The sequence below is a fragment of the Lithobates pipiens genome, unplaced genomic scaffold (assembly GCF_037356315.1).
Source record: "Lithobates pipiens isolate NorthernLeopardFrog02 unplaced genomic scaffold, aLitPip1_a1.2 Scaffold_19, whole genome shotgun sequence".
NCBI lineage: Eukaryota > Metazoa > Chordata > Amphibia > Anura > Ranidae > Lithobates > Lithobates pipiens.
Window position 1 is genome coordinate 342,416,519 of NW_027507764.1, and position 24,911 is coordinate 342,441,429.

General features: G+C 43.1%; 1 protein-coding gene across 1 annotated transcript in view; it reads left to right on the forward strand.

Moving 5' to 3' along the window:
- Window positions 1-1,949: 1,949 nt before the first annotated feature.
- CDYL (chromodomain Y like) overlaps window positions 1,950-24,911 on the forward strand; it is a 113,777-nt gene continuing 90,815 nt past the window's right edge. Inside the window, exon 1 of the mRNA XM_077492130.1 lies at window positions 1,950-2,357. Within this exon, the coding sequence (XP_077348256.1) occupies window positions 2,334-2,357 (24 nt within the window). The 5' untranslated portion in view covers window positions 1,950-2,333. The remainder of the gene's footprint in view (window positions 2,358-24,911) is intronic.

Below are 24,911 nucleotides of genomic sequence, written 5' to 3' on the forward strand. Positions count from 1 at the left end.
GTGAGTTCAGCTGAACTCGCACAATTTCAATCCTGCTGTCAGTGTGAACCAGGGCTCAATCTGAGTAATGGGTTCTTTAGTGTTAAGAATGTGGAACTCCCTTCCACTGTTGTTGGTGTTGATAATTTAAAAAACGTTTATGGGCATCTTAGTGAACACAATATATAGGGATATGGGAGTGACATAAACACACACCCACACAGGTTGAACCGGGTGGACTAGTGTCTTTATTTAACCTTACCTACTATGTAAAAATGGCATGGTCGAGCATTGAGCGACAGATTATTTCAGTTTTAATCAACCCAAGGTAGTCAGTTGGGTTAAAAAGAAATTGATTGTAAAGGTTCAACCGATAATGTTTTTTTTTGAGCCCTTATGATTATTTATGACCAACCTACATGTAAATAAACATGTCCCACATTGCGCACAAAATTGACCCTGTACAATCAATTTTATTGCATGTTGTATGGCCACTATTAGACCAGTCGATGCAGCCATGTTTCCCTTGCTCTTAGGTGGTCAGATGCCCTCTGATGTCGCCAACTACAATACAGAGCCCATAGCATAGGGGAGCATCAACGGGAGGCATGATGCCCCATTGTTGGTGTCAGGGAAAGGAATAGTCCCTAATCAGTAGAAGGAATGGTGCCAGTGGTAGGAACAGTGCCCCGTTGTTAATGTCAGTGGAAGGTAATAGTACCCCACCACTGGTATCAATGGAAGGAATGGTGCCTCATCATTAGTGTCAGTGGGAGGAATGGTACCCAATTGTTGGTGTCAGTGGAAGTAATAGCACTTAATATTAGTGGAAGGAATGGTGCCTCATTGTTGGTGTTAGTAGGAGGAATGGTTCCCCATTGTTGGTGTCAGTGCAAGGAATAGTGCCCTGTTGTTGATCTCAGTGGAAGGTAATAGTACCCCACCATTGGTATCAGTGAAACAAATGGTGGCTCATCATTGGTGCCAGTGGGAGAAATGGTAACCAATAGTTGGTGTCAGTGGAAGGAATAGCACTTAATATCAGTTGAAGGAATGGTGACTCATTGCTGGTGTCAGTAGGAGGAATGTTTCCTCATTCTTGGTGTCAGTGGAAGGAATGGTGCCCCACTGTTGGCGCTAGTCAGAGCAAAAGTGTCCCAGATAGGTGGGAAAAAAAGTGGGGCAGGTTAAAGGCAAGCAAATGGCTACATCTCGCCTGTGGGCTACAGTTTGGAGACCACTGCCATAGACCTTGACAAGCTTTGAAACCCTTGCAGTTTGGAGACCACTGCCATAGACCTTGACAAGCTTTTAAACCCTTGCAGTTTGGAGACCATTGCCATAGACCTTGACGATCTTGGAAACCCTTGGAGTTTGGAGACCATTGCCATAGACCTTGACGATCTTGGAAACCCTTGGAGTTTGGAGACCACTGCCATAGACCTTGATGAGCTTCGAAACCCTTGCAGTTCGGAGGCCAGCCCACTATAGGAGAGGGTTTTTACTCCCCCCAAGACATGGACATGAAAGTCCCTGGCAGTTGGGTTGAGTGATTTGAGGGCATTGTTCATGGAATAAAATGGCACTCTTGAAGTTGAGGTGACTCCAGGGAAGGCAGTGTGCACGGACTATGTACAGGCTTTGTGGGCTGACCACCCAGCCAGGAGCTGTCCTAATGCTAGCTGAGAAGTGTTTGAGGTAAGTTTGGTGATGGGGGAGGTCGCCCTGTGTGAGTCACGTCCTGGAACTTTCCATGTGCCCAGTGGGGTTGGCTAAGTAACCAGGCGGGCGGACTCCTGCACCCCGGCGTTGTTGGAGGGGGGCGGTCGGTGTCAGTTGCTGAGTGGGGGGGGGGGGGGGGGATTGGAAGGACAATGGGAGGGGGCAGGAGGAGGAGGGGAGTAAACGAGCGACCTAGCGACTCCGAAGAAGAGAGAGAGAGGAAGGAGAGAGGGAGGGGTGTAATAATGGAGGTGGGCGGTTCGGTGCTTGGTGCTGAAGGATACACTGAAGAAGAAGATCCCTGAGCTCGGAACGCGCGTTCCCACCCGCCCTCACCCCCCTCCCGATCTGCGCTCGATTGTGGATCCTGTGGATTGCCGGGGAGCCGCCGCCGCTGAGTGTATACACAGCCATCCCTCCTCACACACATACACGGCTCGGTGTGCCCAGTGAGTGTGCCCGGGCTGAGTGTGTATGTGTGTGTGAGGGAGAGAGGCGGCTGCGCAGCTCCTGTGCGCACACACACCAGCAGCACACACTGGCATTTCAGAGGAGGCCAGGCATACACAACTGAGAGAAAAGTAGTCTGTTCAGCCCGGCAACGGCTCCCAGACCCCCCGGCCCCCTCCAGCATGGCTTCCGAAGAACTCTATGAGGTATTGTAACCCGGCCGGGCACGGACACCCCGTGAGGGGCGTTGGGTGGGGAAACAAGTGACCCTTCCAGGCAGCTCTTCTTCCCCTTTTCTCCCCCCCCCTCTTCCCCCGGTAGTTGTGTGTATGTGTAGAGTTGTGTACTCCTGTCCCTCCTTCCTCCTGCACCTTCATCTTCCCCCTCCTCTTCCTCGTCTACAGCACTCCTGTAAGAGCCCGTATGCTGCTCAGCACTCATCAGCAAGCAGTTTGCTGGACAGAAATCATGAGCAGAGCCAAGTGTTGGGTCGGCCTTCCTCCTCCTCCTCTGCAGCCGTGATGAGGAAGATGAGGGGAGAGAGAGAGAAGGGGGCACGCAGCCAGCCCTCGCACTCACTTTGCTGGGCTTCGGAGAAAAGTGCTGTGGAGGGGAAGGCAGGGTGACCAGAGACTTTTCACCAACTCCTCCGCCGACATATGGGTGCTGGAGCCGAGATTGGGAGGAAAAGTCATCTTTGTGAATGTGCTGAGGCAGCAAGGCACGTAACGTGTGGAGGGAGGGAGGGCAGACACGTGTGATTGGGGATAAATAGGGGGGATCCAAACTATTGGCAAACTACTAATCTGTGCTCAGAGACTTAGCAAGTCTCCAAAAGTATCGAAATATGTGTTTGGGAATGTATCGTTGAAACAAGGAGCAACATAAACATATGACACTTCTATATGTAATTTCTATTTCTATCCATTTGTTCCTGAGATTTGCACAATCAGTTGGAAGACCACACTCTTTGTCTATGGCAGTTAAGATATTAAACTAGGTCTTGTCCCTGCCCCCAGACTGCTGATTGGGCGGTGAAGGGAGAAGCAGCTAACTGATGAGCTCATCTTCCTGCCACTCTGCTCTCTCCTGCTAAGGATGAGCTCAGGCGTGTTCGCACAGCCCACGTCCAGAGCCCGCCAGGAAGTCGGCACTGTGCTAATCTCAGGCAGTGAGACATTACCCCGGTGCACGGCTGCAGAGATCGGGGAATGTCTCACTGCCTGTGATCAGCGTAGTGCCGACTTCCTGGAGGGCTCTGCACGCGGGCTGTGCGAACACACCTGAGCTCATCCTTACCTACTTGTTTAGTGCCGTCGCACTACAGATTGGCGCTTTGAGGTGTTTACAGTCTTCTGGTGCTCTGCTTGTGGCCCTTTGGTGCTTATAAAGTGTATTCATTTAGCACACCATACTGGAACCATGCCACAAGGCTGGCAATACATTATACAGTTTTCTTATTCAAATTCCTTTAGATTTACCTTCAACTATGCAGTGCAAAGACTGTAAATGAACTCCGCTGCCTATTCACACAGGACTGCCCTGCTCCGCTCTGATCTTCCTCAATGGAAGGGAACAGATCCCCCCCCCCCTTTTTTTTTTTTTTTTTGCGGATTGTATTGTAAAGTCTGTTTGCACCCGCCAGTCCATAGAAGTGAATAGAGTCCAGTCTAGTCTGCCTAAAAAAAAATGCAATGCAAGGGTTGTAAACAGACTCCGCTGTCCGTTTACACTGCTTAAATGAAGGGGGAAAGAACCTTAATTTCTCCCCCCTTAGTGGATTTTACCGCCTGGAGGTAGACGGTTGTGAACAAATACAAGTCTGTTTGACCAGCCAGTCCATAGAAGTGAATAGAGTCCAGTCTGGTCTGCCTAAAAAATGCAAGAGTTGTAAATGGACTCCGCTGTCTGTTTACATCGGTACACCGAACGGCTCACTGATCAACTTAAATGAAGGGGCAAAGAACCTTCATTTTTTTTTTTTTTTTTCCCTCAGCGGATTGTTTTGGAGGTAGGTGGGTGCAAACAAATACAAGTCTGTTTGCACCCGCCAGTTCATAGAAGTAAATAGAGTCCAGCCTGGTCTGCCTAACAAACTGACTGACAGACCTGATCAGACCCTTAAACACTAGTCCAACTTGTCATGTGATGTTGGACACAATGTCGCATGGCAAGTCACAGCTCATTGATTTCAACAGCACCATTATGCAACTTAGAAAAGGTTCCTGCACTGCTTTGAAGCTACTTTCTTGTCTTTCTTTAGAGAGTGTAAAGTTGCACTAGTTTGAGCAGAGCTTGAGTCACTCAGACTCGCATTAAGATTGCAAATTACATTCTTTTCAATGGTGTCTGTTCACGTCAATGCGACTCGGCACAGCATGATTTTGGAAATGTTCCTCTACTACTTTGGTGTGATGAAAGTGCAATTTTTGACAAAAAAAAAAAACACACACACACCTCCTTGCTGATGCTGCAAGTGCCCCCACTGGCAGCCCAAGAACTGAGAGTTTTAATGACTGATGGTTGCTCAGAGCTGAGCGTGGTGACTGTCAGCCACCGCTCCCTGCTCTGCTTCTCTAGCACTCACTGGAGCTCCAGGCTGGGGAGGGGGCGGGAGTGGCTGGTTCCGGCTCTCGGGTGCACACTGAGAGGCTGAGCTAGCTACAGATCAGACATCTGGGTTGATCCCAACAATATTGTCAGGATCCTGCCAGAGCCTGGAGCGAATGTGGCATGTCAGCTGACAGCAAGCTTTAGCCTGCTGTTGGCTGATTTTGGATCACAGGAGAGCACAAGTGCACTCCAGTGACCCAGAAGAGAAGTAATCTTTATCAATACTTCTCTTTTAAGAGGGTGCTGCAACAACTCAAAGCTAGTTACAGTGTATGACATGGTTAAGATATGTTTCCAGTACATGCCAAATTTGTTTCAAAATGCAAATGTCTTCGTTATTGCATGATCATATGCACAGAGTTTCGGGACCACTCAGGGACACATCGCCAGGCACACCGTTCATCAGTGTGCTAACATATCTTATCCATCCCTTTTGGTAGTGGATTCTGGGGTTCCTGGCAGCCAGTAGTGGGAGCATTGATTTGTAGAGGGCTGTGATGGCTGATCTCTAGAAGTCCCCTGTAACAATTCCCCATTCTAATGCCCTGTAAACGCGGTCAAACTTGCAGACGTAAAATGTGCGATCGGATCTTGTTTTTGAGTCTCCATCGGACTTTTACAACAACAAAAATCTAAAATTTTACGACAACAAAATCCGATTGTTTAAATTCCGATCGTGTGTAGACAATTCCGATGGACAAAGTGCCACGCATGCTCAGAATAAATTATGAGATGAAAGCTATTGGCTATTTCCCTCTTTATAGTCCCGTCATACGTGTTCTACGTCACCACGTTCTTGATGATCGGAAATTCCAACAACTTTGTGCGACCGTGTGTATGCAAGACAAAAAAAAACGATGGATTTTGTTGTCGGAATGTCCGACCATCTGTATGGGGCATAACATTCTTCTGCAACATATCTCCAGCCTTCAATGACCACCTGTAGCATGGCACCAGTCTCTGACCATCTAGTGTGTCCATACTCTAACAATCCCAATATACAGGTCCTTCTCAAAAAAATAGCATATTGTGATAAAGTTCATTATTTTCTGTAATGTACTGATAAACATTAGACTTTCATATATTTTAGATTCATTACACACAACTGAAGTAGTTCAAGCCTTTTCTTGTTTTAATATTGATGATTTTGGCATACAGCTCCTGAAAACCCAAAAATCCTATCTCAAAAAATTAGCATATTTCATCCGACCAATAAAAGAAAAGTGTTTTTAATACAAAAAAAGTCAACCTTCAAATAATTATGTTCAGTTATGCACTCAATACTTGGTCGGGAATCCTTTTGCAGAAATGACTGCTTCAATGCGGCGTGGCATGGAGGCAACCAGCCTGTGGCACTGCTGAGGTGTTATGGAGGCCCAGGATGCTTCGATAGCGGCCTTAAGCTCATCCAGAGTGTTGGGTCTTGCGTCTCTCAACTTTCTCTTCCCAATATCCCACAGATTCTCTATGGGGTTCAGGTCAGGAGAGTTGGCAGGCCAATTGAGCACAGTAATACCATGGTCAGTAAACCATTTACCAGTGGTTTTGGCACTGTGAGCAGGTGCCAGGTCGTGCTGAAAAATGAAATCTTCATCTCCATAAAGCTTTTCAGCAGATGGAAGCATGAAGTGCTCCAAAATCTCCTGATAGCTAGCTGCATTGACCCTGCCCTTGATAAAACACAGAGGACCAACACCAGCAGCTGACATGGCACCCCAGACCATCACTGACTGTGGGTACTTGACACTGGACCTCAGGCATTTTGGCATTTCCCTCTCCCCAGTCTTCCTCCAGACTCTGGCACCTTGATTTCCGAATGACATGCAAAATTTGCTTTCATCCGAAAAAAGTACTTTGGACCACTGAGCAACAGTCCAGTGCCAGTGCTGCTTCTCTGTAGCCCAGGTCAGGCGCTTCTGCCGCTGTTTCTGGTTTCAAAAGTGGCTTGACCTGGGGAATGCGGCACCTGTAGCCCATTTCCTGCACACGCCTGTTCATGGTGGCTCTGGATGTTTCTACTCCAGACTCAGTCCACTGCTTCCGCAGGTCCTCCAAGGTCTGGAATCGGTCCTTCTCCACAATCTTCTTCAGGGTCTGGTCACCTCTTCTCGTTGTGCAGCGTTTTCTGCCACACTTTTTCCTTCCCACAGACTTCCCACTGAGGTGCCTTGATACAGCACTCTGGGAACAGCCTATTAGTTCAGAAATTTCTTTCTGTGTCTTACCCTCTTGCTTGAGGGTGTCAATGATGGCCTTCTGGACAGCAGTCAGGTCAGCAGGTCGGCAGTCTTACCCATGATTGCGGTTTTGAGTAATCAACCAGGCTGGGAGTTTTTAAAAGCCTCAGGAATCTTTTGCAGGTGTTTAGAGTTAATTAGTTGATTCAGATGATTAGGTTAATAGCTTGTTTAGAGAACCTTTTCATGATATGCTAATTTTTTGAGATATGAATTTTGGGTTTTCATGAGCTGTATGCCAAAATCATCAATATTAAAACAAGAAAAGGCTTGAACTACTTCAGTTGTGTGTAATGAATCTAAAATATATGAAAGTCTAATGTTTATCAGTACATTACAGAAAATAATGAACTTTATCACAATATGCTAATTTTTTGAGAAGGACCTGTAGCACCAAATATAATGAATATTTTGTGCTGTCCCTATGGATATCAGAGGCCATAGCTGAGGCCTCCTATATCCACAAAGTTGACCACCACTGGTCTAAACTCTAAGTACAGAAACATTGACCGCAAGAGGTATCTGATGCAAAGCTAACACCAAACTTACACCAAAGAACTACCTGTGTTGCCTGTTGATAAAAACAAACACTGCAACTTTGGGCAAAGTTCAATAATGCCTCTGCTATAGGTGTATTCCATTTAAGTATCTCCTGAAGCCTGGCTAAAACCTTGCTATAGGAATAAGGCCATTTACTCATCTCCTGAAGCCTGATCAAGAGACTCCCAAAGATGGCATCATCCCATCATATCATGTTGCTAAGACACTCTCGGCTGATTTAAACCCCCCTGAATCGCATACGAGAGCATGCACTCTCTCTCTCCTTGATATTGCAACAGAGGACATGGTGGACCACACATGTGGAGGGATTTGAGAACTTGCTCCTGTGATGGTGGGGGTGAGCAGCAATGGCTGGGAGTATCTTGGCAACGTCTTAGCAACAAGGCAGGACATGCCAGGGTTCAGGAGATACATACAGTGCCTTGCGAAAGTATTCGGCCCCGTTTGAACTTTTCAACCTTTTGCCACATTTCAGGCTTCAAACATAAAGATATAACATTTTTTGTGAAGAATTACCAACAAGTGGGACACAATTGTGAAGTGGAACGAAATCTATTGGATTTTCTAAACTTTAACGAATAAATGAAAAGTGGGGCGTGCAAAATTATTCGGCCCCCTTGCGTTAATACTTTGTAGAGCCACCTTTTGCTGCGATTACAGCTGCAAGTCGCTTGGGGTATGTCTCTGTCAGTTTTGCACATCGAGAGACTGAAATTCTTGCCCATTCTTCCTTGCAAAACATCTCGAGCTCAGTGAGGTTGGATGGAGAGCGTTTGTGAACAGCAGTTTTCAGCTCTTTCCACAGATTCTTGATTGGATTCAGGTCTGGACTTTGACTTGGCCATTCTAACACCTGGATACGTTTATTTGTGAACCATTCCTTTGTAGATTTTGCTGTATGTTTGGGATCATTGTCTTGTTGGAAGATAAATCTCCGTCCCAGTTTCAGGTCTTTTGCAGACTCCAACAGGTTTTCATCCAGAATGGTCCTGTATTTGGCTGCATTCATCTTCCCCTCAATTTTAACCATCTTCCCTGTGCCTGCTGAAGAAAAGCAGGCCCAAACCATGATGCTGCCACCACCATGTTTGACAGTGGGGATGGTGTGTTGAGGGTGATGAGCTGTGTTGCTTTTACGCCAAACATATCTTTTTGCATTGTGGGCAAAAAGTTGGATTTTGGTTTCATCTGACCAGAGCACCTTCTTCCACATGTTTGGTGTGTCTCCCAGGTGGCTTGTGGCAAACTTTAGACAAGACTTTTTATGGATATCTTTGAGAAATGGCTTTCTTCTTGCCACTCTTCCATAAAGGCCAGATTTGTGCAGTGTACGACTGATTGTTGTCCTATGGACAGACTTTCCCACCTCAGCTGTAGTTCTCTGCAGTTCATCCAGAGTGATCATGGGCCTCTTGGCGGCATCTCTGATCAGTCTTCTCCTTGTCTGAGCTGAAAGTTTAGAGGGACGGCCAGGTCTTGGTAGATTTGCAGTGGTCTGATACTCCTTCCATTTCAAAATGATCGCTTGCACAGTGCTCCTTTGGATGTTTAAAGCTTGGGAAATCTTTTTGTATCCAAATCCGGCTTTAAACTTCTCCACAACAGTATTACGGACCTGCCTGGTGTGTTCCTTGGTCTTCATGATGCTCTCTGCGCTTTCAACAGAACCCTGAGACTATCACAGAGCAGGTGCATTTATACCAGTGTTTCTCAAATCCAGTCCCCGGGCCCCCCCCAACAGGTCATGTTTTCAGGATTTCCCTCAGATGAAACGGCTGTGGTAATTGCTAAGGCAGTGAAACTGATCAAATCGCCTGTGATAAATAATGGAAAACCTGAAAACATGACCTGTTGGGGGGGGGGGGGGGGCCTGAGGACTGGATTTGAGAAACACTGGTTTATACAGACACTTGATTACACACAGGTGGATTCTATTTATCACCATCAGTCATTTAGGACAACATTGGATCATTCAGAGATCCTCGCTGAACTTCTGGAGTGAGTTTGCTGCACTGAAAGTAAAGGGGCCGAATAATTTTGCACGCACCACTTTTCAGTTTTTTTATTTGCTAAAAAAGTTTAAAATATCCAATAGATTTCGTTCCACTTCACAATTGTGTCCCACTTGTTGGTGATTCTTCACAAAAAATAAAAATGTTATATCTTTATGTTTGAAGCCTGATATGTGGCAAAAGGTTGAAAAGTTCAAGGGGGCCGAATACTTTCGCAAGGCATTGTAAATGGCGTACACCTACAGCAAGGGCAATATTTAACTTTGGTCAAAGTTCCACAGTTTGTTTTTATCTGTAGGTGCCCCTTACTTCATGCAAGACAGTTTTATGGTAAAAGTAAACTAACCCTTTAACTTTATACTTTCAATACTTGTTTTTAAAAACACATTTCTTAATAAACATATACAGTGCCTTGAAAAAGTATTCATATCCATTGAAATTTTCCACATTTTGTCATGTTACAACCAAAAACGTAAATGTATTTAACCACTTAAGGACTGAACCTCTTTCCGAAATTTGATATTTACAAGTTAAAATCATTTTTTTTTCTTGCTAAAAAAATTACTTAGAACCAGGGTGGATTTGATTTAAATCAAGTCCCTTTTAAAGCGCAATTTAAATCGTGATTTAAATCACTAGTAAAATCTTGATTTACATCAACTCAATTTTAAATCATTTTTAAAGGGCAGCTGTCATCTGTCCCCCAGCGGCTGCTCCTCTGATTTGCTGTTGATTCACCAACAGTCTCATTCACTTTAATGAGACGGCTGGTGATGCGGCAGGGACACAACAAGTTGAGGGATGTGGTGGCAGCAGGTGAGCGGATGTCTGCTAACAGGTGCTGCCACAATGGATCTGAGAAGGAAAGGTGCTCTTTAAATGGTAAGGACTTATTCTTTCTGGTAGTTAGAATCTTTAATATTTGCAAACAAAATTCAGGTTTCCTATTTAGAATAATAAGCTGTCAGGTTTGTAAAACAGCGATATCAGAACCGATTCAATGATAGTTTGTAGTGTACAAATATTTGCAAAACAATGGGATAAAAGAATATTCCTGAATTTTATCTCATGGTCACTGTGAAATTGTATGAATGCAGTGCATGTTCTCAGCTTGCAGAGCTTGGATTTATTGAATGAGTTTACCAAAAATAATTATTGCAGAATACACAGCCTCATGCTGCATAGCTAAGCTCCATTCCATGCTGAATAAACTAAAATGTTAATGTATCTTAAATAGAAAAGTATCTTTAGATTGCTTTTTTAGTAAAAATCTTTTTATTAAAATACATTTTATAAAAATCAAAAAAAAATCCCATTTATAAATCAACAAAAAAAAAATCTGTTTTTATTTTTTTTTTTTTAGATTGTGAAAAGATAATGTTACGCCAAGTAAATTGATACCCAACATGTCATGCTTCAAAATTGCACTCATGGAATGGCAACAAACTTTTACCCTTAAAAATATCCATAGGCAACATTTGAAAAAATCTACAGGTTGCATGTTTTGAATTACAGAGGAGGGCTGGGACTAGAATTATTGCTCCGCTCTAACAATCACTGTGATGTCTCACATGTGTGGTTTGAACACAGTTTTCATATCTGAGCTCAAGCGAGCTTGGCGGAACAGGGTACATTTATTTATTTGTTTCTTATTTATTTTGCTTTTTATTTTTTATTTATACACTGTTCTTTAAAAAAAAAATGTTTCACTTTTATTACTATTAGGGCCGGTTCACACTGCGACGCGAGGCGAGGCGACACGGCTCGCCTCGCTCCCGCAAGTCGCCCCCATTCAGTGCTATGGAACCGTTCTGAGAGGAGCGACTCGAGTCGCTCCGACTCAGAAAAAAGGTTCCTGTACTACTTCGGGGCGACTTCGGGGGCGACTTGCATTGACTTCTATGCAGAAGTCCTCTGCAAGTCGCCGCTGAGGTCCGTGCAGGTCGCGGAGAGGCAAGTCGGAGACGCCTCGCCGCGCATCGCTGTGTGAACCGGCCCTTACAAGGGATGTAAACATAACTTGTAATAGAAAAAAAAGGCATGACAGGGCCTCTTAAATATAAGATCTGGGGTCAACAAGACCTCAGATCTCATATTTACATCAAAATGCAAAATAAAATAAAAAAAGTCCCCTTTTTTAAGAGCTATGGGCGGAAGTGAGGTTTTGACGTCGCTTTTGCCCTGCAGTGGTATGGAGCTGGGTGGGGGTCATCTTCTATACCTCTATACCACACACTGAAAAGGACCCGATCGCCTCCACTGGTAAGTGGTGGAGGGCACAGAGCATGGCAGGAGGAGGGGACCCTCACCCATCACCGATTTAAAAGTGATCTTGCTGCGAATCCGCTGCAGAGACCATTTTTATCTGAAACCGGATTGCTCACTGAAAAAGGATACCGGGGTTATGGTAGCTAGCTGCTACCATAACAATATTTCTCTTCAAAGTACTGATGTATATCGGCGTGAGCTGGTCCGGAAGTGGTTAATTGGCACATAATTGTGAAGTGGAAGGAAAATGATAAATATTTGTAAAAACATTTTGAAAACCACATATCTGGAAAGTGTGGCGTGCATTTTTATTCAGCCCCCCGAGTCAATACTTTGTACAACCACCTTTCACTGCAATTACAGCTGCAAGTTTTTTGAGGATGTCGCTACCAGCTTTGCACATCTAGAGTGAAGTTTTTGCCCGTTCTTCTGCAAAATGGCTCAAACTCTGTCAGATTGGATGTAAAGCTTCTTGTCACAGATTCTAAATTGGATTTAGGTCTGGATTTTGACTCTAATTCTAACACATGAATATGCTTTGATCTAAAGTAGCTCTGGCTGTATGTTTAGGGCCATTGTCCTGCTGAAAGGGGAACCTCCTCCCCAGTCTCAAGTCTTTTGCAGACTCCCATCAACTCTGACCAGCTTCCCTGTCCCTGCGGAAGAAAAGCAAGCACGCATTTTGCTTTTAGCTCAAAAAGTTCAAATTTTGTCTCCTCTGATTAGAGCACCTTCTTCCACATGTTTGCTATGTCTCATGGCTTCTCGCAAACTGCAAACTGAACTTTTTATGGCTTTCTTCTTGCCACTCTTCCATAAAGGCCATATTAGTGGAGCATACGACTAATAGTTGTCCTGTAGACAGATTCTCCCACCTGAGCTGTGGATCTCTGCAGCTCCTTCAGAGTTACCATGGGCCTCTTGACTGCTTCTCTGATTAATGCTCTCCTTGCCCAGCCTGTCAGTTTAGGTGGACGGCCATGTCTTGGTAGGTTTGAAGTTGTGCCTCTTCATTTTCAGATGATGGATTGAACAGTGCTCTGTGAGGTATTCAAAGCTCAGGATATTCTTTCAGCTTTTCCACAACTTTATTCCTGACCTGTCTGGTGTGTTCCTCAGCCTTCATGCTGTTTGTGCAATAAGGTTCTCTAACAAACTTAAAAGGGCTTCACAGAACAGCTGTATTTATACGGAGATTAAATTAAATTGTTCACAGGTACAATCATTACTTCCCTCTTTCAACCCCACCACTATAGATGAGGTTGCTAAGTTACTTGCTAACGTCCATCTTACCACCTGCCCTCTGGATCCTGTTCCCTCGCGAATGTTACATTCACCCTCTAACTATTCTACAATCTCTATCCCACATCTTCAATCTGTCCCTCTCTTCTGTCATCTTCCCCAACTCTTTAAAACATGTGCTTGTCAGCCCCATACTTAAAAAGCTCTCACTAGACCCATCCAATCTTAAAAACCTACGCTCCATCTCCTTTCTCACCTTTTTATCCAAACTCCTTGACGTCTAGTCTACAACCGACTGAGCGTCTGCCTTGTTGATAATGGCCTTCTTGATCCCTTTCAGTCTGGATTTCGTCCTCAACATTCCACAGAAACTGCTCTCCTAAAATTAACACACGATCTACTAATGGCTAAAACTAAGGGACACTATTCTGTACTCCTCCTCCTGGACTTCTCTGCTGCCTATGATACGGTTGACCACCCCCTCCTCCTCCAAAAAAAACTCCATGCCTTTGGTCTCCGTGACTGTACTCTTCACTGGTTCTCTAGCTACCTATTTAACTGCACCTTTAGCGTTGCCTATAATTCTACTTCCTCCTCTCCTCTTCCTTTCTCTGTTGAGGTCCCCCAGGGTTCTGTTCTTGGACCTCTCCTATTTTCAATCTACACCTCCTCCCTGATAGCCTTCCACGGCTTCCAATACCATCTCTATGCTGACGACACTCAAATCTACTTCTCTACCCCTTAACTCACTCCTTCAGATTCCTCATGTATCACTATTTTACTATCAGATATATCAGTTTGGATGTTGCACCACTTCCTCAAAACTTAATCTATCCAAAACCGAACTTATAATTTTTCCTCCCCCACGTGCCACTTCCCTTGATCTCTGTCAAAATTGATGGTGCAACTATCAGCCCATCCCCACATGCCAAGGTCCTAGTAGTAGTCCTGGACTCTGAGCTCTCTTTTAAGCCGCATGTCTAGTCACTGTTCAAATCTTAACACCTCAACCTCCGGAACATCTGCAAAATACACCCCTTTCTAACCAATGACGCAACAAAGCTCTTAATTCGCCCCCTGGTTCTCTCGCCTCGATTACTGCAACTCCCCCTCATTGGCCTACCTCTGCATACTCTATCCCCCCTTCACTCCATCATGAATGCTGCTGCCAGACTCATCCACCTTACCAACCGTTCTGTCTCTGCTACTCCTCTCTGTCAATCTCTCCACTAGCTTCCGCTCCCCCAAGGAATTAAATTCAAAATACTAACAACTACCTACAAAGCAATCCACAACTCCATCACATACTTGGTCTCAAAATACCAACCTAATCGTTCACTTCTCTTCTCAAGACCTCCTACTCTCGCCTCCAGGACTTTTCCAGAGCCTCTCCAAGCCTATGGAACTCCTTACCCCAATCTGTCTCCTACTCTATTCACTTTTAGATGATCCCTGAAAACCCTCCTCTTCAGGGAAGCCTATCCTACCCACACCTAACTACTTTATTTTCATTTTGTCCATCTGATCATCCCCCACAGCTACTGCCCTTTGTTCCACTTGCCCCTTCCTTCTAGATTGTAAGCTCTAACGAGCAGGGCGCTCTGATCCCTCCTGTATTGAATTGTATTGTAACTGTACTGTCTTCCCCGATGTTGTAAAACACTGCACAAACTGTTTGCGCTGTATAAACCTTGTATAATAATTACACACAAGTGGGCTCACAGCAGGGGGTCCGGTGTGCCCCCATTCTCCATTTCAGGGATGAATCGGGCCCGATTTGTTTTAAATAAAAAAAATAAAAATAAAAAAACGGAACCAAAGACGCAGAGGACCCCTGTGCAATCTGCTCTGCGGCCGCCACAGAGATATGTGAACTGGCTCCATTGAGAACCGGTAACACTCTCCTGCAAATTGGATGTGAGGAAATCTGCATCCAATTCACACTAGTGTGAACCTAGCTTCAGGGTAATGGGGGCTGAATACAAATGCAAGCCACACTTTTCAGATATTTATTTGTAAATAATTTTGAAAACTATTTATCATTTTCCTTCCACTTTATAATTATGTGCCACTTTGTGTTGGTCTATCACATCAAATCCCAATAAAATACATTTCTGTTTTTGGTTGTAACATGACAAGATGTGGAAAATTGCAAGGGGTACGAACACTTGAAGGCACTGTATCGTCAAGAAATGTCTGTACTGACCACAAAAATCGGGGCTCCTGAGCCCTGACCAACGTGGTCAGAGTGTGGCACTCTGTCATACGCAGCTCTCCATTCTCTCCATTCAATTGGGTATTTACAATGTTCGTTTTTAGAAATAACTTGCATAGTGTGGTATGCAAGGTTCTAATAGAGGGACTGGCAGTGAGTTATATTTTAGACTTGACAAACACTTTAATCGAGGAGGTCTAAGTCAGGAGAAAATGCCTATCATAATCTGGCTGTTGGGATAATGACCTGCATTAAGAGTCCATTCACACAGGAGCAACTTTGGATCCGACTTGAAGTCGTCCCAAGTTGCCCTTAAGTTGTGCAACATGATAAAATCAATGTAAGTGAATGAGAGCCGTCTTAATGTACACTACTGAAGTCGCTCCGACTTCAGAAAAGGTTCCTGTACTACTTCAATCCGACTTCTAGGCAACTTGTACCCATTGATTTCAATAGAAGTTGCCTCCAAGTCTGATTCCCCTGTCTTAACTGAAGCAACTTTCCAGGAAGTAAAAATAGTTTTCTAGGCAAACCCCTCCCTCCCACAGAGCTGATTATTATGTGAGTGGCCACTGGTAAAGTCTCCTCTCCTGGAAGCAACTTCAAGTTGCCTTGTAAGTTGCCTCAAGTCGTGCAATGATTCATACTCAAGTCGTGTCCAAGTTGCCTCCCAAAGTCTCGCTCAAAGTCGTGTTGCCCCTGTGTGAACGGACCCTATCAGTACTAAGTGAATTGTTGAAAGCATTGCTAAATTAAACATCTGTGCCATAGCCAGTATATATTTTGTTTTTTAATTTGCTTTTGATTAGGTACCCAAAAGATCTATTTGTTCAATATCCGTCTATGTACTGCTAATTTTGATATTCTGGGAGTAGCCTGATGACTGTCATTCACAGCATCCACTTATTAAGTGTATTGGGTCATGAACAGGCAAGAATTTATATAATTCAATGAGGATTACAATGTTGATTGTTGCTGGTGTTTCTAGTCATTTAGCTGCATTATTGTTTGTGACTGTGGTATAAAGGCACCATTATAATCCTTTGGACGGTTTTGGTAACTGCTTGTTGGAAGTTAACAAATTATTTGATCTGGGTAAAGCTGTAGTATTGTAGGTGTTGCTGGTAATCTGATGGTGTGGAAACGCCGGTTATTTAGTTCTGGAAATATGCAGAACAAGTATCCCCACCCTATGCTTTTGGCCCAGCAAGCCTAGTCAATAGAATACTCTGCAATATTGTACTGCACAGTTGAGTGTTTTGTGTGCTTGAGCAATACAGACATAGAAAATGTGCATGTTTTCATAATATCTCAGTTTTGCAGAGTTTGCTTCATACATTATTCCAATAGTAATTCATGAAGTATGACTAAGAAAAACTGTGTAATGTTGTATCACTGTTTTCTTGAAAAATGTTTTTATCTTCAAATTTCATCTGTGGTTAAAATCCTGACCAAGCTATATTGGAAGGTAGACCTTTTTAGGGATAATGGCTTTTTTTTACTTGGTCTGTTTAAATTGATAGACAATTGAGCTCAAAATCTGTTTCCTAATTTTATGTTCGGTAGCATTATGACTATAAAAAATGAAGGCACAAACCAATCCCTTCCCTTTTGGATGTGGCTTTCATCCCTTTACCCTTTAGGAGCATAAAGAAATGGTCGTATTTTCTAATAGCCATTAGCCACCATGACATTGGATGTAGAATGCCTGAGAATTATAATCAGTTAATTCATTGTTTGCACCTTGTAATTGTACTTCAAATAATTAAGTACATTTGGAGCTTGCTAATAATGCTGTTTGGAATGTGTTGTATGTTGGCATTTAGGGCGATCATTATTCATTTAGTCTGGTACTCCCAAATTTCTTCTAAATCTGTGATTACATTTTTTATTCAGTTTATTTAATTCAAAACTTTTACATCATAGTTTACTGTTTCACTCATCTTTTTAAAAGGCTCCATACTTTTTTTCAGAAACCCTTTTGTGATCTTTATCTACTTTACCTATTTACCTTTTTTGCCATTGAACTTTTCTTTATTTTTTTTCCTTACTGCTTTTGGGTTGATTCAGCATGATACTCAAAAAGTAAGCGTCTACTAAGCTGTTCATCTCCATTTAGCAGTTCAAATGTATCAACACATGTTAGTAGGTGATGGTGATCTTCCTTTCTTTTTGTCTTCATGTTCTTTAGAGGGTAGAGATACATATATCAGGGGTGGAAATCTAAAATCTAAACTTTTTTTAGGCTTTCTAAATATTTTACAAATGTTTACATTTCATAGAATAGATTTTTTTTTCATCTTTTCTTTCTGTTGCAAAACTGCGTGTTTTTAACAATGAGAATTACTGACAGCATTTTGGAAAATGAATGGTTAAACGAGAGGAATATATATATATATATATAATAAAAAATGTGTGTATGTGCTTGTTTAAATCTGGTAATGTGTTTTAATTATGACATGCTCAAACTGGATGAAAACGTGTAGTGTTTGGAAGGATTCTGGGTGGTTTTAAAAGATGGGATGTGATGATCAGCGTATTGGCTCTTGTTAGGTCCAAGGGTATCTTTCACTGGACTGAACATCAGGAATGGGCCCTTTATGTGGGCTGTAATGCTGGTAGGAGGGGCTCCTATTATTTTGTTTACTATGATTGATTGCGTGGTGATGAGGTAGTCAGGATCTTACTGACTCCTGATTGACAGCTCACAGCAAATTGAGGACACTGACAGCTAAGTCATAGTTCTGGGGTCACCGATCGATCAAGCCCTGAAAAAGCCCAAGAGATCTTCATGTTCTTTGGTAGTTTGTTACCTGACAGGCTTTGGGAAAACTGTATTCAAGCAGGTGTAATGATATGAATACATTGACAGGCATGAAAATGGCTCCTAAAACTGATAACTTAATTTCTCCTTCAGCAAACATTGGCTGAACCATGGAAAATACCATTTACCATTTATTTATACCAATTAATACCATTCTTCATGATGAAGATGAAAAATGAGCTGAAGCATATAATTGCAAATCCATGACATGGGCAGTACCTGTTATGATCTGCCCTCCAAGCTTAACATTTAGCCAATACAGAGCATGTAAAAGAAATCAAAATGATGATCTTACATGAAATTTTACAGATAAATTATGTTGAGATATATATTGGGGAAGGCTCTTCTGAGTTAGGATTTGAAGTAGCTTTCTTGGAAGTCTTTAAGAATACATGTAGGTCAAAATCTTTCATCACAAATTACGAAGGCAGACCATTATTTGGACATTTTATTTTTTTTCAACCACAGGGTTGAACTGAAAAAGAATACCCGATTCCCCAATCCATACAGTCGTTGTGTATGAGGGAATCATACCCACAGAAGGTATTGTATTTTGACAGCAGGGAGATTTTCCCACCATCAGAATACACTGATTTGGCCCCACTGATTGGGGGGGGGGAGAAAAAAACAAGTGGTTGCACTGATTTTGATCGGGAGATCAACTTCTGTACAACCAGCTTCCCCATACATGGATCAATATTTTCCCAGTCCCTGCTGAACCATCCAAATATGCTTAAAGCAGACCTTCAGTTATTTTTTTATTTTTTTTCAACTTTCAATCTATTAAATCTTCTGCCCTTGTTTTCACTATGGATAGTAAAACTTTTTTCTTTTTCTGCCAGTAAATACCTTATACAGCCCACTTCCTGTTTCTTGTCTGGTCATTAGCCTAGGCTTATGACATCATGCACAGCTGTCTCTCTCACTCTCGTGACAGTTTGCCAGGAAGGGAAGGGGGAATGAGTCATAAGAGGGCCAGTGAGAGCTGCAGAGCTGGAGGCCTCCTCCCTTATTTCCAAAGTGGTTGGAGCAAACTGCAGTTCCTCTTTAAAGGGCTTATCTTGTATTAGCTGCTTTTATTTGCCATTACTTGTTCTTGTTGTTTTCAGTTAGCTTTTTGGGCTTTTACCTTTCTTTTTGTTATAAAAGTTTTTAATCTGTGACAACCCTATAATGCCCCATTCATATATTTTAGAATTACTTTTGAAAAAAAGTCTTTGTTTCAAAATGTGTTACTTTAACGTGTGATTTCACTCATTGATGGCGTTTTAGATTCAGAGGATATCGCCTCTAATTGAACAGTTTAATTTAATTGGCATTTAACTATTGCAAGACTATTTCTCGTAAATACATATATTTTTTTTCATGAGTTATTTTCTTACCAACTCCTAAAATGGTTCTTTCTGCTCTCCTCATAAAACTTTAAAAGTGTAACTCCACTTTTGTGTGGAAAAAAAATTGCAAATTTCAAAAAATATAGCATATACGATAGTGATCTAAGTTATGTGATATGTAATTTCACCTTGTGCGGTTGGCTTACTGATTTTTCCAAGAAGTCTGCATAAAGATACAAATTCGATTTTGAACATCCCCTGAAACAAAAATGTAATTTTTGGTAAGATACTTCCTAAACTAAAACAGGTCTATAGAGATGCAGCAGCCGAATGATAATTATGAAATCACTTCCATTCACATTCATTTTGCACATGGACACAGACAAATAGCTATTTCTGCAGAATAACAAAAGGTTGGAATCTGCAACAAAGTTTGTTAAAATCCTTGCAATGTACATAGATAACCCAAAGGGGGATGTAATATTATTATTATTATTATTATTATATATTTTTTTTTTTGTAACAATAGTGGAGTTACTCTTTAACCACTTCAGCCCCGGACCAATAAACACCTTAAGGACCAGAGGTCTTTTTCCAATTTCGCACTGCGCTGCTTTAACTGGTAATTGCGCGGTCATGCAATATTGCACCCAAACGAAATTTGCGTCCTTTTCTTCCCACAAATAGAGCTTTCTTTTGATGGTATTTGATTGCCTCTGCGATTTTTATTTTTTGCGATATAAATGGAAAAAGAGCGAAAATTTTGAAAAATAAATACATTTTGGAAAGTAGACACCCCAAGCTATTTACTGAGAGGCACGTTGAGTCCATGGAATATTTTATATTTTGCCACAAGTTGCGGGAATATTACAAACTTTTTTTTTTTTTGCACAAAGTTGTCACTAAATGATATATTGCTCACACATGCTATGGGCATAAGTCAAATTACACCCCAAAATAAATTCTGCTGCTTCTCCCGAGTACGGGGATACCACATGTGGGGGACTTTTTGGGAGCCTAGCCACGTACGGGACCCCCATAAACCAAGCACTGCCTTCCGGATTTAAATATAAAATGCTACCAAAAAAACTGTTAGCGATCGCAGGGATCAGGCCTGACTCTGCGATCGCTGCAGTTATGTGTTTAGTGTTTTGTAAGTGACAGTGATCGATCGATACTGCACTTGGGTGGGCTGGGCAGAGGGGCAAAACGCAGGTGCTAGCAGGTATCTGGGTTGATCCCGCTAACCATGCGTTTTTTTGGAACCCTGAACTGCTGGGGACGCTAGTATAGATCTGATCAGATCAGATATTGATCTGTTCAGATTCTATACCACTACAGGAGGTTTATGCTTTGCGTGTGGGTGTTAGCGGTACTGGCACTAACCTAGCGCTGCCTGGGGCGACGCAGACCCTGATCCTAAAACCTAATTGATATCACCCGCTGGGTGATCAGGGGGGTTAAACCTTTATTGGGTAATAAATGGTGGGTGCCCCGATGCTATAAAAAGCAAACTAACCAGAGTCACCCGTAACAGTTATACGGTGATCAGTGGTGAAAGGGTTAACTAGGGGCAATCAGGGGGTTCAAATTTTTATAAGGTAGTATATGGGGGTCCCTGGCACTATATAAAAACGGGGAACCTAAATAACTAACTGGCTAACCAGCGTCACCAGTGACACTTATACTGTGATCGCTGGTGAAAGGGTTAACTAGGGGCAATCAGGGGGTTAAAACCATTATTGGGTAGTATATGGGGGTACCTAACGCTATAAAAACCTGGCGGTGAACCTAAAAAAATAACTAGCTCCCTAGCGACAGTAGCGACACTAATGCAGCGATCAGAAAAATGATCGCTTAGTGACACTGGCAAAAGGGGGTGAAAGGGTTAACTCTAGGGGCAATCAGGGGGTTAAATCTTTATTGGGGGGTGATAGGGGGCTACCCTGGACCTAACACTAACTGCCCTGACAGTTTTAACTGTTACAACTGACACTGAATGCATTGATCAGTAAAGAAATGATCAATGCAGTCAGTGACACTGTGAGAGGGGGATCGGGGGGGCGATCGGGGGGGGGGGGGGGGGTTTGTGTACCTATGTGTCAGTGTAGTGTTTTGGTGCACTTACTTTGTGTCTTCTCCTCGTAGTCAGGCCAAAAAGACCGCCCCGAGGAGAATGACATCACTTCCTCTTCCTGTGTAAACAATACACAGTGGGAGGAAGTACGTCATTTGTCAGGAGCGATCCAGAGGGGGTGGCCAGAAACCAACGGCCATCCCCTCATCACGGATCGCTCCTGGAGGGAAACGGACCACCGTATCCAGCGGGAGGGGGTCCGATCGGACCCCCCACCCGCTGGAAGGCAGGCACGTACATCTACGTGCTTGTGCCTGCCTGTGCCATTGTGAGGATGTACAATGGCAATACGGCGGTCCTTAAGTGGTTAAGCCTAGCAGAGACTAGAAGTAATTTGGGGAGATAAATCTGTATGATCTTTGTTAATGAACTTTTACATACAAAAATTGATACGCTAACATGGATGGTGGTAACGCAGCAGATCTTGCAATAATATTCATGTCACATTCACAATTTTGTAGCAGCTACAAAATTTCTCTCAATAGCATTTAAAAAAAAATTATTGCAGTCATGAAAAGGTCTTCATTATACAGAGTGATTGACTTTTAGAATCGATGGCTCCAGTAGCTTACTCATGTTATCCAGTGTAGCTGCTGATGACCATGGCACACCAGCATTTTGTAGCTTACTGAAGATGCCTGATTGGCGAAATGCATAGAGGTGGGACTTCTGGTCCAGGGCTCCTGTATCGGTGACATCAGGTCTGCGATGTCCGGTAATTGGAATGTACACCTGCTTTCATTTAGATACACAGAGCTGGATATCTTGATGCCAGAAAACAGGTGCTTAATACATGTGAGTGCATTTTATTGTCTTTTATTGGAATTGTTTTCAATATTTTGTGCACTATGGGAGATCTTTTGGCCTTTGTATGTTTTTGGGCTATGTGATGAGGGAGAAGGGTACCTTTCTAATCAATTGTGAATCCAGTCTGGGGGCACCTAACTGATTGTAAAAAGGGGTACAGAGTGTCCTGTCAACTATATAGAGCGCATATACAGTACCTCACAAAAGTGAGTAACACCCCTCAATTTGTAAATATTTTATTATATCTTTTCATGTGACAACACTGAAGAAATTACACTTGTCTACAATGTAAAGTAGTGAGTGTACAGCTTGTATAACATTGTAAATTTGCTGTCCCCTCAAAATAGCTCAACACACAACCATTAATGTCTAAACCTAAACTAAACAAAAGAGAGTATGCCCCTAAGGGCCGGTTCACACAGCGAGCCGCGGCGAGGCGTCTCCGACTTACCTCGCCGCGACTTGCGGGGAGCTCAGCGGCGACTTGCAGAGGACTTCTGCATAGAAGTCAATGCAAGTCGCCCCCGAAGTCGCCCCGAAGTAGTACAGGAACCTTTTTTCTGAGTCGGAGCGACTCGAGTCGCTCCTCTCAGAATGGTTCCATAGTACTGAATGGGGGCGACTTGCGGGAGCGAGGCGAGCCGTGTCGCCTCGCCTCGCGTCGCAGTGTGAACCGGCCCTAAGTGAAAATTGGGCTCAAAGTGTCACTATTTTGTGTGGCCACCATTACTATTTCTGATAATTTACCAGGCAATGTTATAAAGCAAAACCATGCTGTTGGATTGGTATTTGGCTCCCTCTACTGGTATGCAATAGAAAAAGACTTGTTTAACTTCCACATAACAGCTAAGCAGGAAGTGACTTAATTGTTTACTTTGTGAAAGGACTCGCTTACCAACAATGCACACTCACCTACCCATGAACATTGAGTGGCTGAACTGCATGCTGGACAGGTTATAAAAGGCCCAGTGCAGCCTTTTTCTGTCTCTTGTTGGGACACGTGAAATTAATCGATTACTTTCATAATCGATTAATCGGCCACCAACATAATGGAGTTTACAAAAATTAAAAAATTAGCCCTTTATAGTACAAAAAAGAGCAAATAATCACTACTGTAATCATGCTTTTTTTTTTTTCAGCTGCTGCGTATTTGGAAAGGGTCAGGGACTTTTTTTTAATGCAAAACGGTGCTTTTTTGGCTCGCTATACTTCAATGGAGAAGCTGCAGAAAAGCGTGTAATGCATTTTTGCAGCAATTTGTGCTTTTTAATCTGCCCAACAGCAAATTGGCAAAAAAAATGCCAATGGCAGCAAAATCACGTCTGCAAATATTAAAACGCACAGCAAAAACAGATCAAAAGCAAAGTACATAGGGGTGTGTACCGAGCCTTATGCTGGCCACACATATCAATTTTCAGATGAGAATATTCATATGAAAAATCTTTGTACATTCGCTGAATGAAAGAATGTTTGAAATTTTCACTTGCTTTTAACATTCTGTTTTTAAAATGAACGAATTTCTGAACAAAAACCACATACACTATTTCAAAATTTTACCGTCACTGTGGTTGAAAACGAACGACGATTTGACCCCACTAACAATTAGAAAATTGAATGAACATTCTTAAAATTCCTTTTATTTTTTTTTTTAATGAAGACATTTGTTTTTGTATGGCCAGCATATAATGTATTAGTTCTGTTTGAAAATCGTCAAAATTCCTACGAAAAAGGTCTGATCGGACTTTTTATGATCGTTTGTAGAGAATTCCGACGGACAAAGTGCCACGCATGCTCAGTAGTGATGGACGAACTTCCGACGGGACGTTTCGCGGACCGCGAACGCGGCCGAACGTTTGCGAACCGTAACGTTCGCAACGGGCCCCATTGACTTCAATGGGAGGCGAACTTTGCAAACCTACAGGTCAAATTTGCAGCCACAAAATAATTAATAGCTGTGCAAACATAGTCCCACCACATGGCCAATGATATAACACATGTATGATGTGAATCTGGGATCGACCACTACAAGCATTCTTTTTTTATATGTGAAATTGTTGTGACAATTCAGGACTGTGGAGCGTGTGAAGGCAATGGAGGAGAGGGAAGGTCAGGGTAGGCAAAGAAGAGGGTGCAGGAGATGATCACCAGCAGCGTGACATACAGCAATGACACCTGCACCGTGATAGAGTGATCTGACACCAGCACCGTGATAGAGAGCACTGACATCAGCAGCGTGACATAAAGCACTGACACCAGCACCTTGACATACAGCACTGACATCAGCAGCGTGATATACAGCACTGACACCAGCACCGTGATATACAGCACTGACACCTGCACTGTAAGCAGTCCCAGGAGGAAGTCAGCATAGCACAGGTATGGTGGGAGCCCCTCATAATATGCACAGCAGAGGTACAGCGCCAGGAGGAAGTCAGCACAGCACAGGGATGGTGGGAGCCCCTCATAATAAGCAGCCCCAGGAGGGTGTCAGCATAGCACAGGGATGGTGG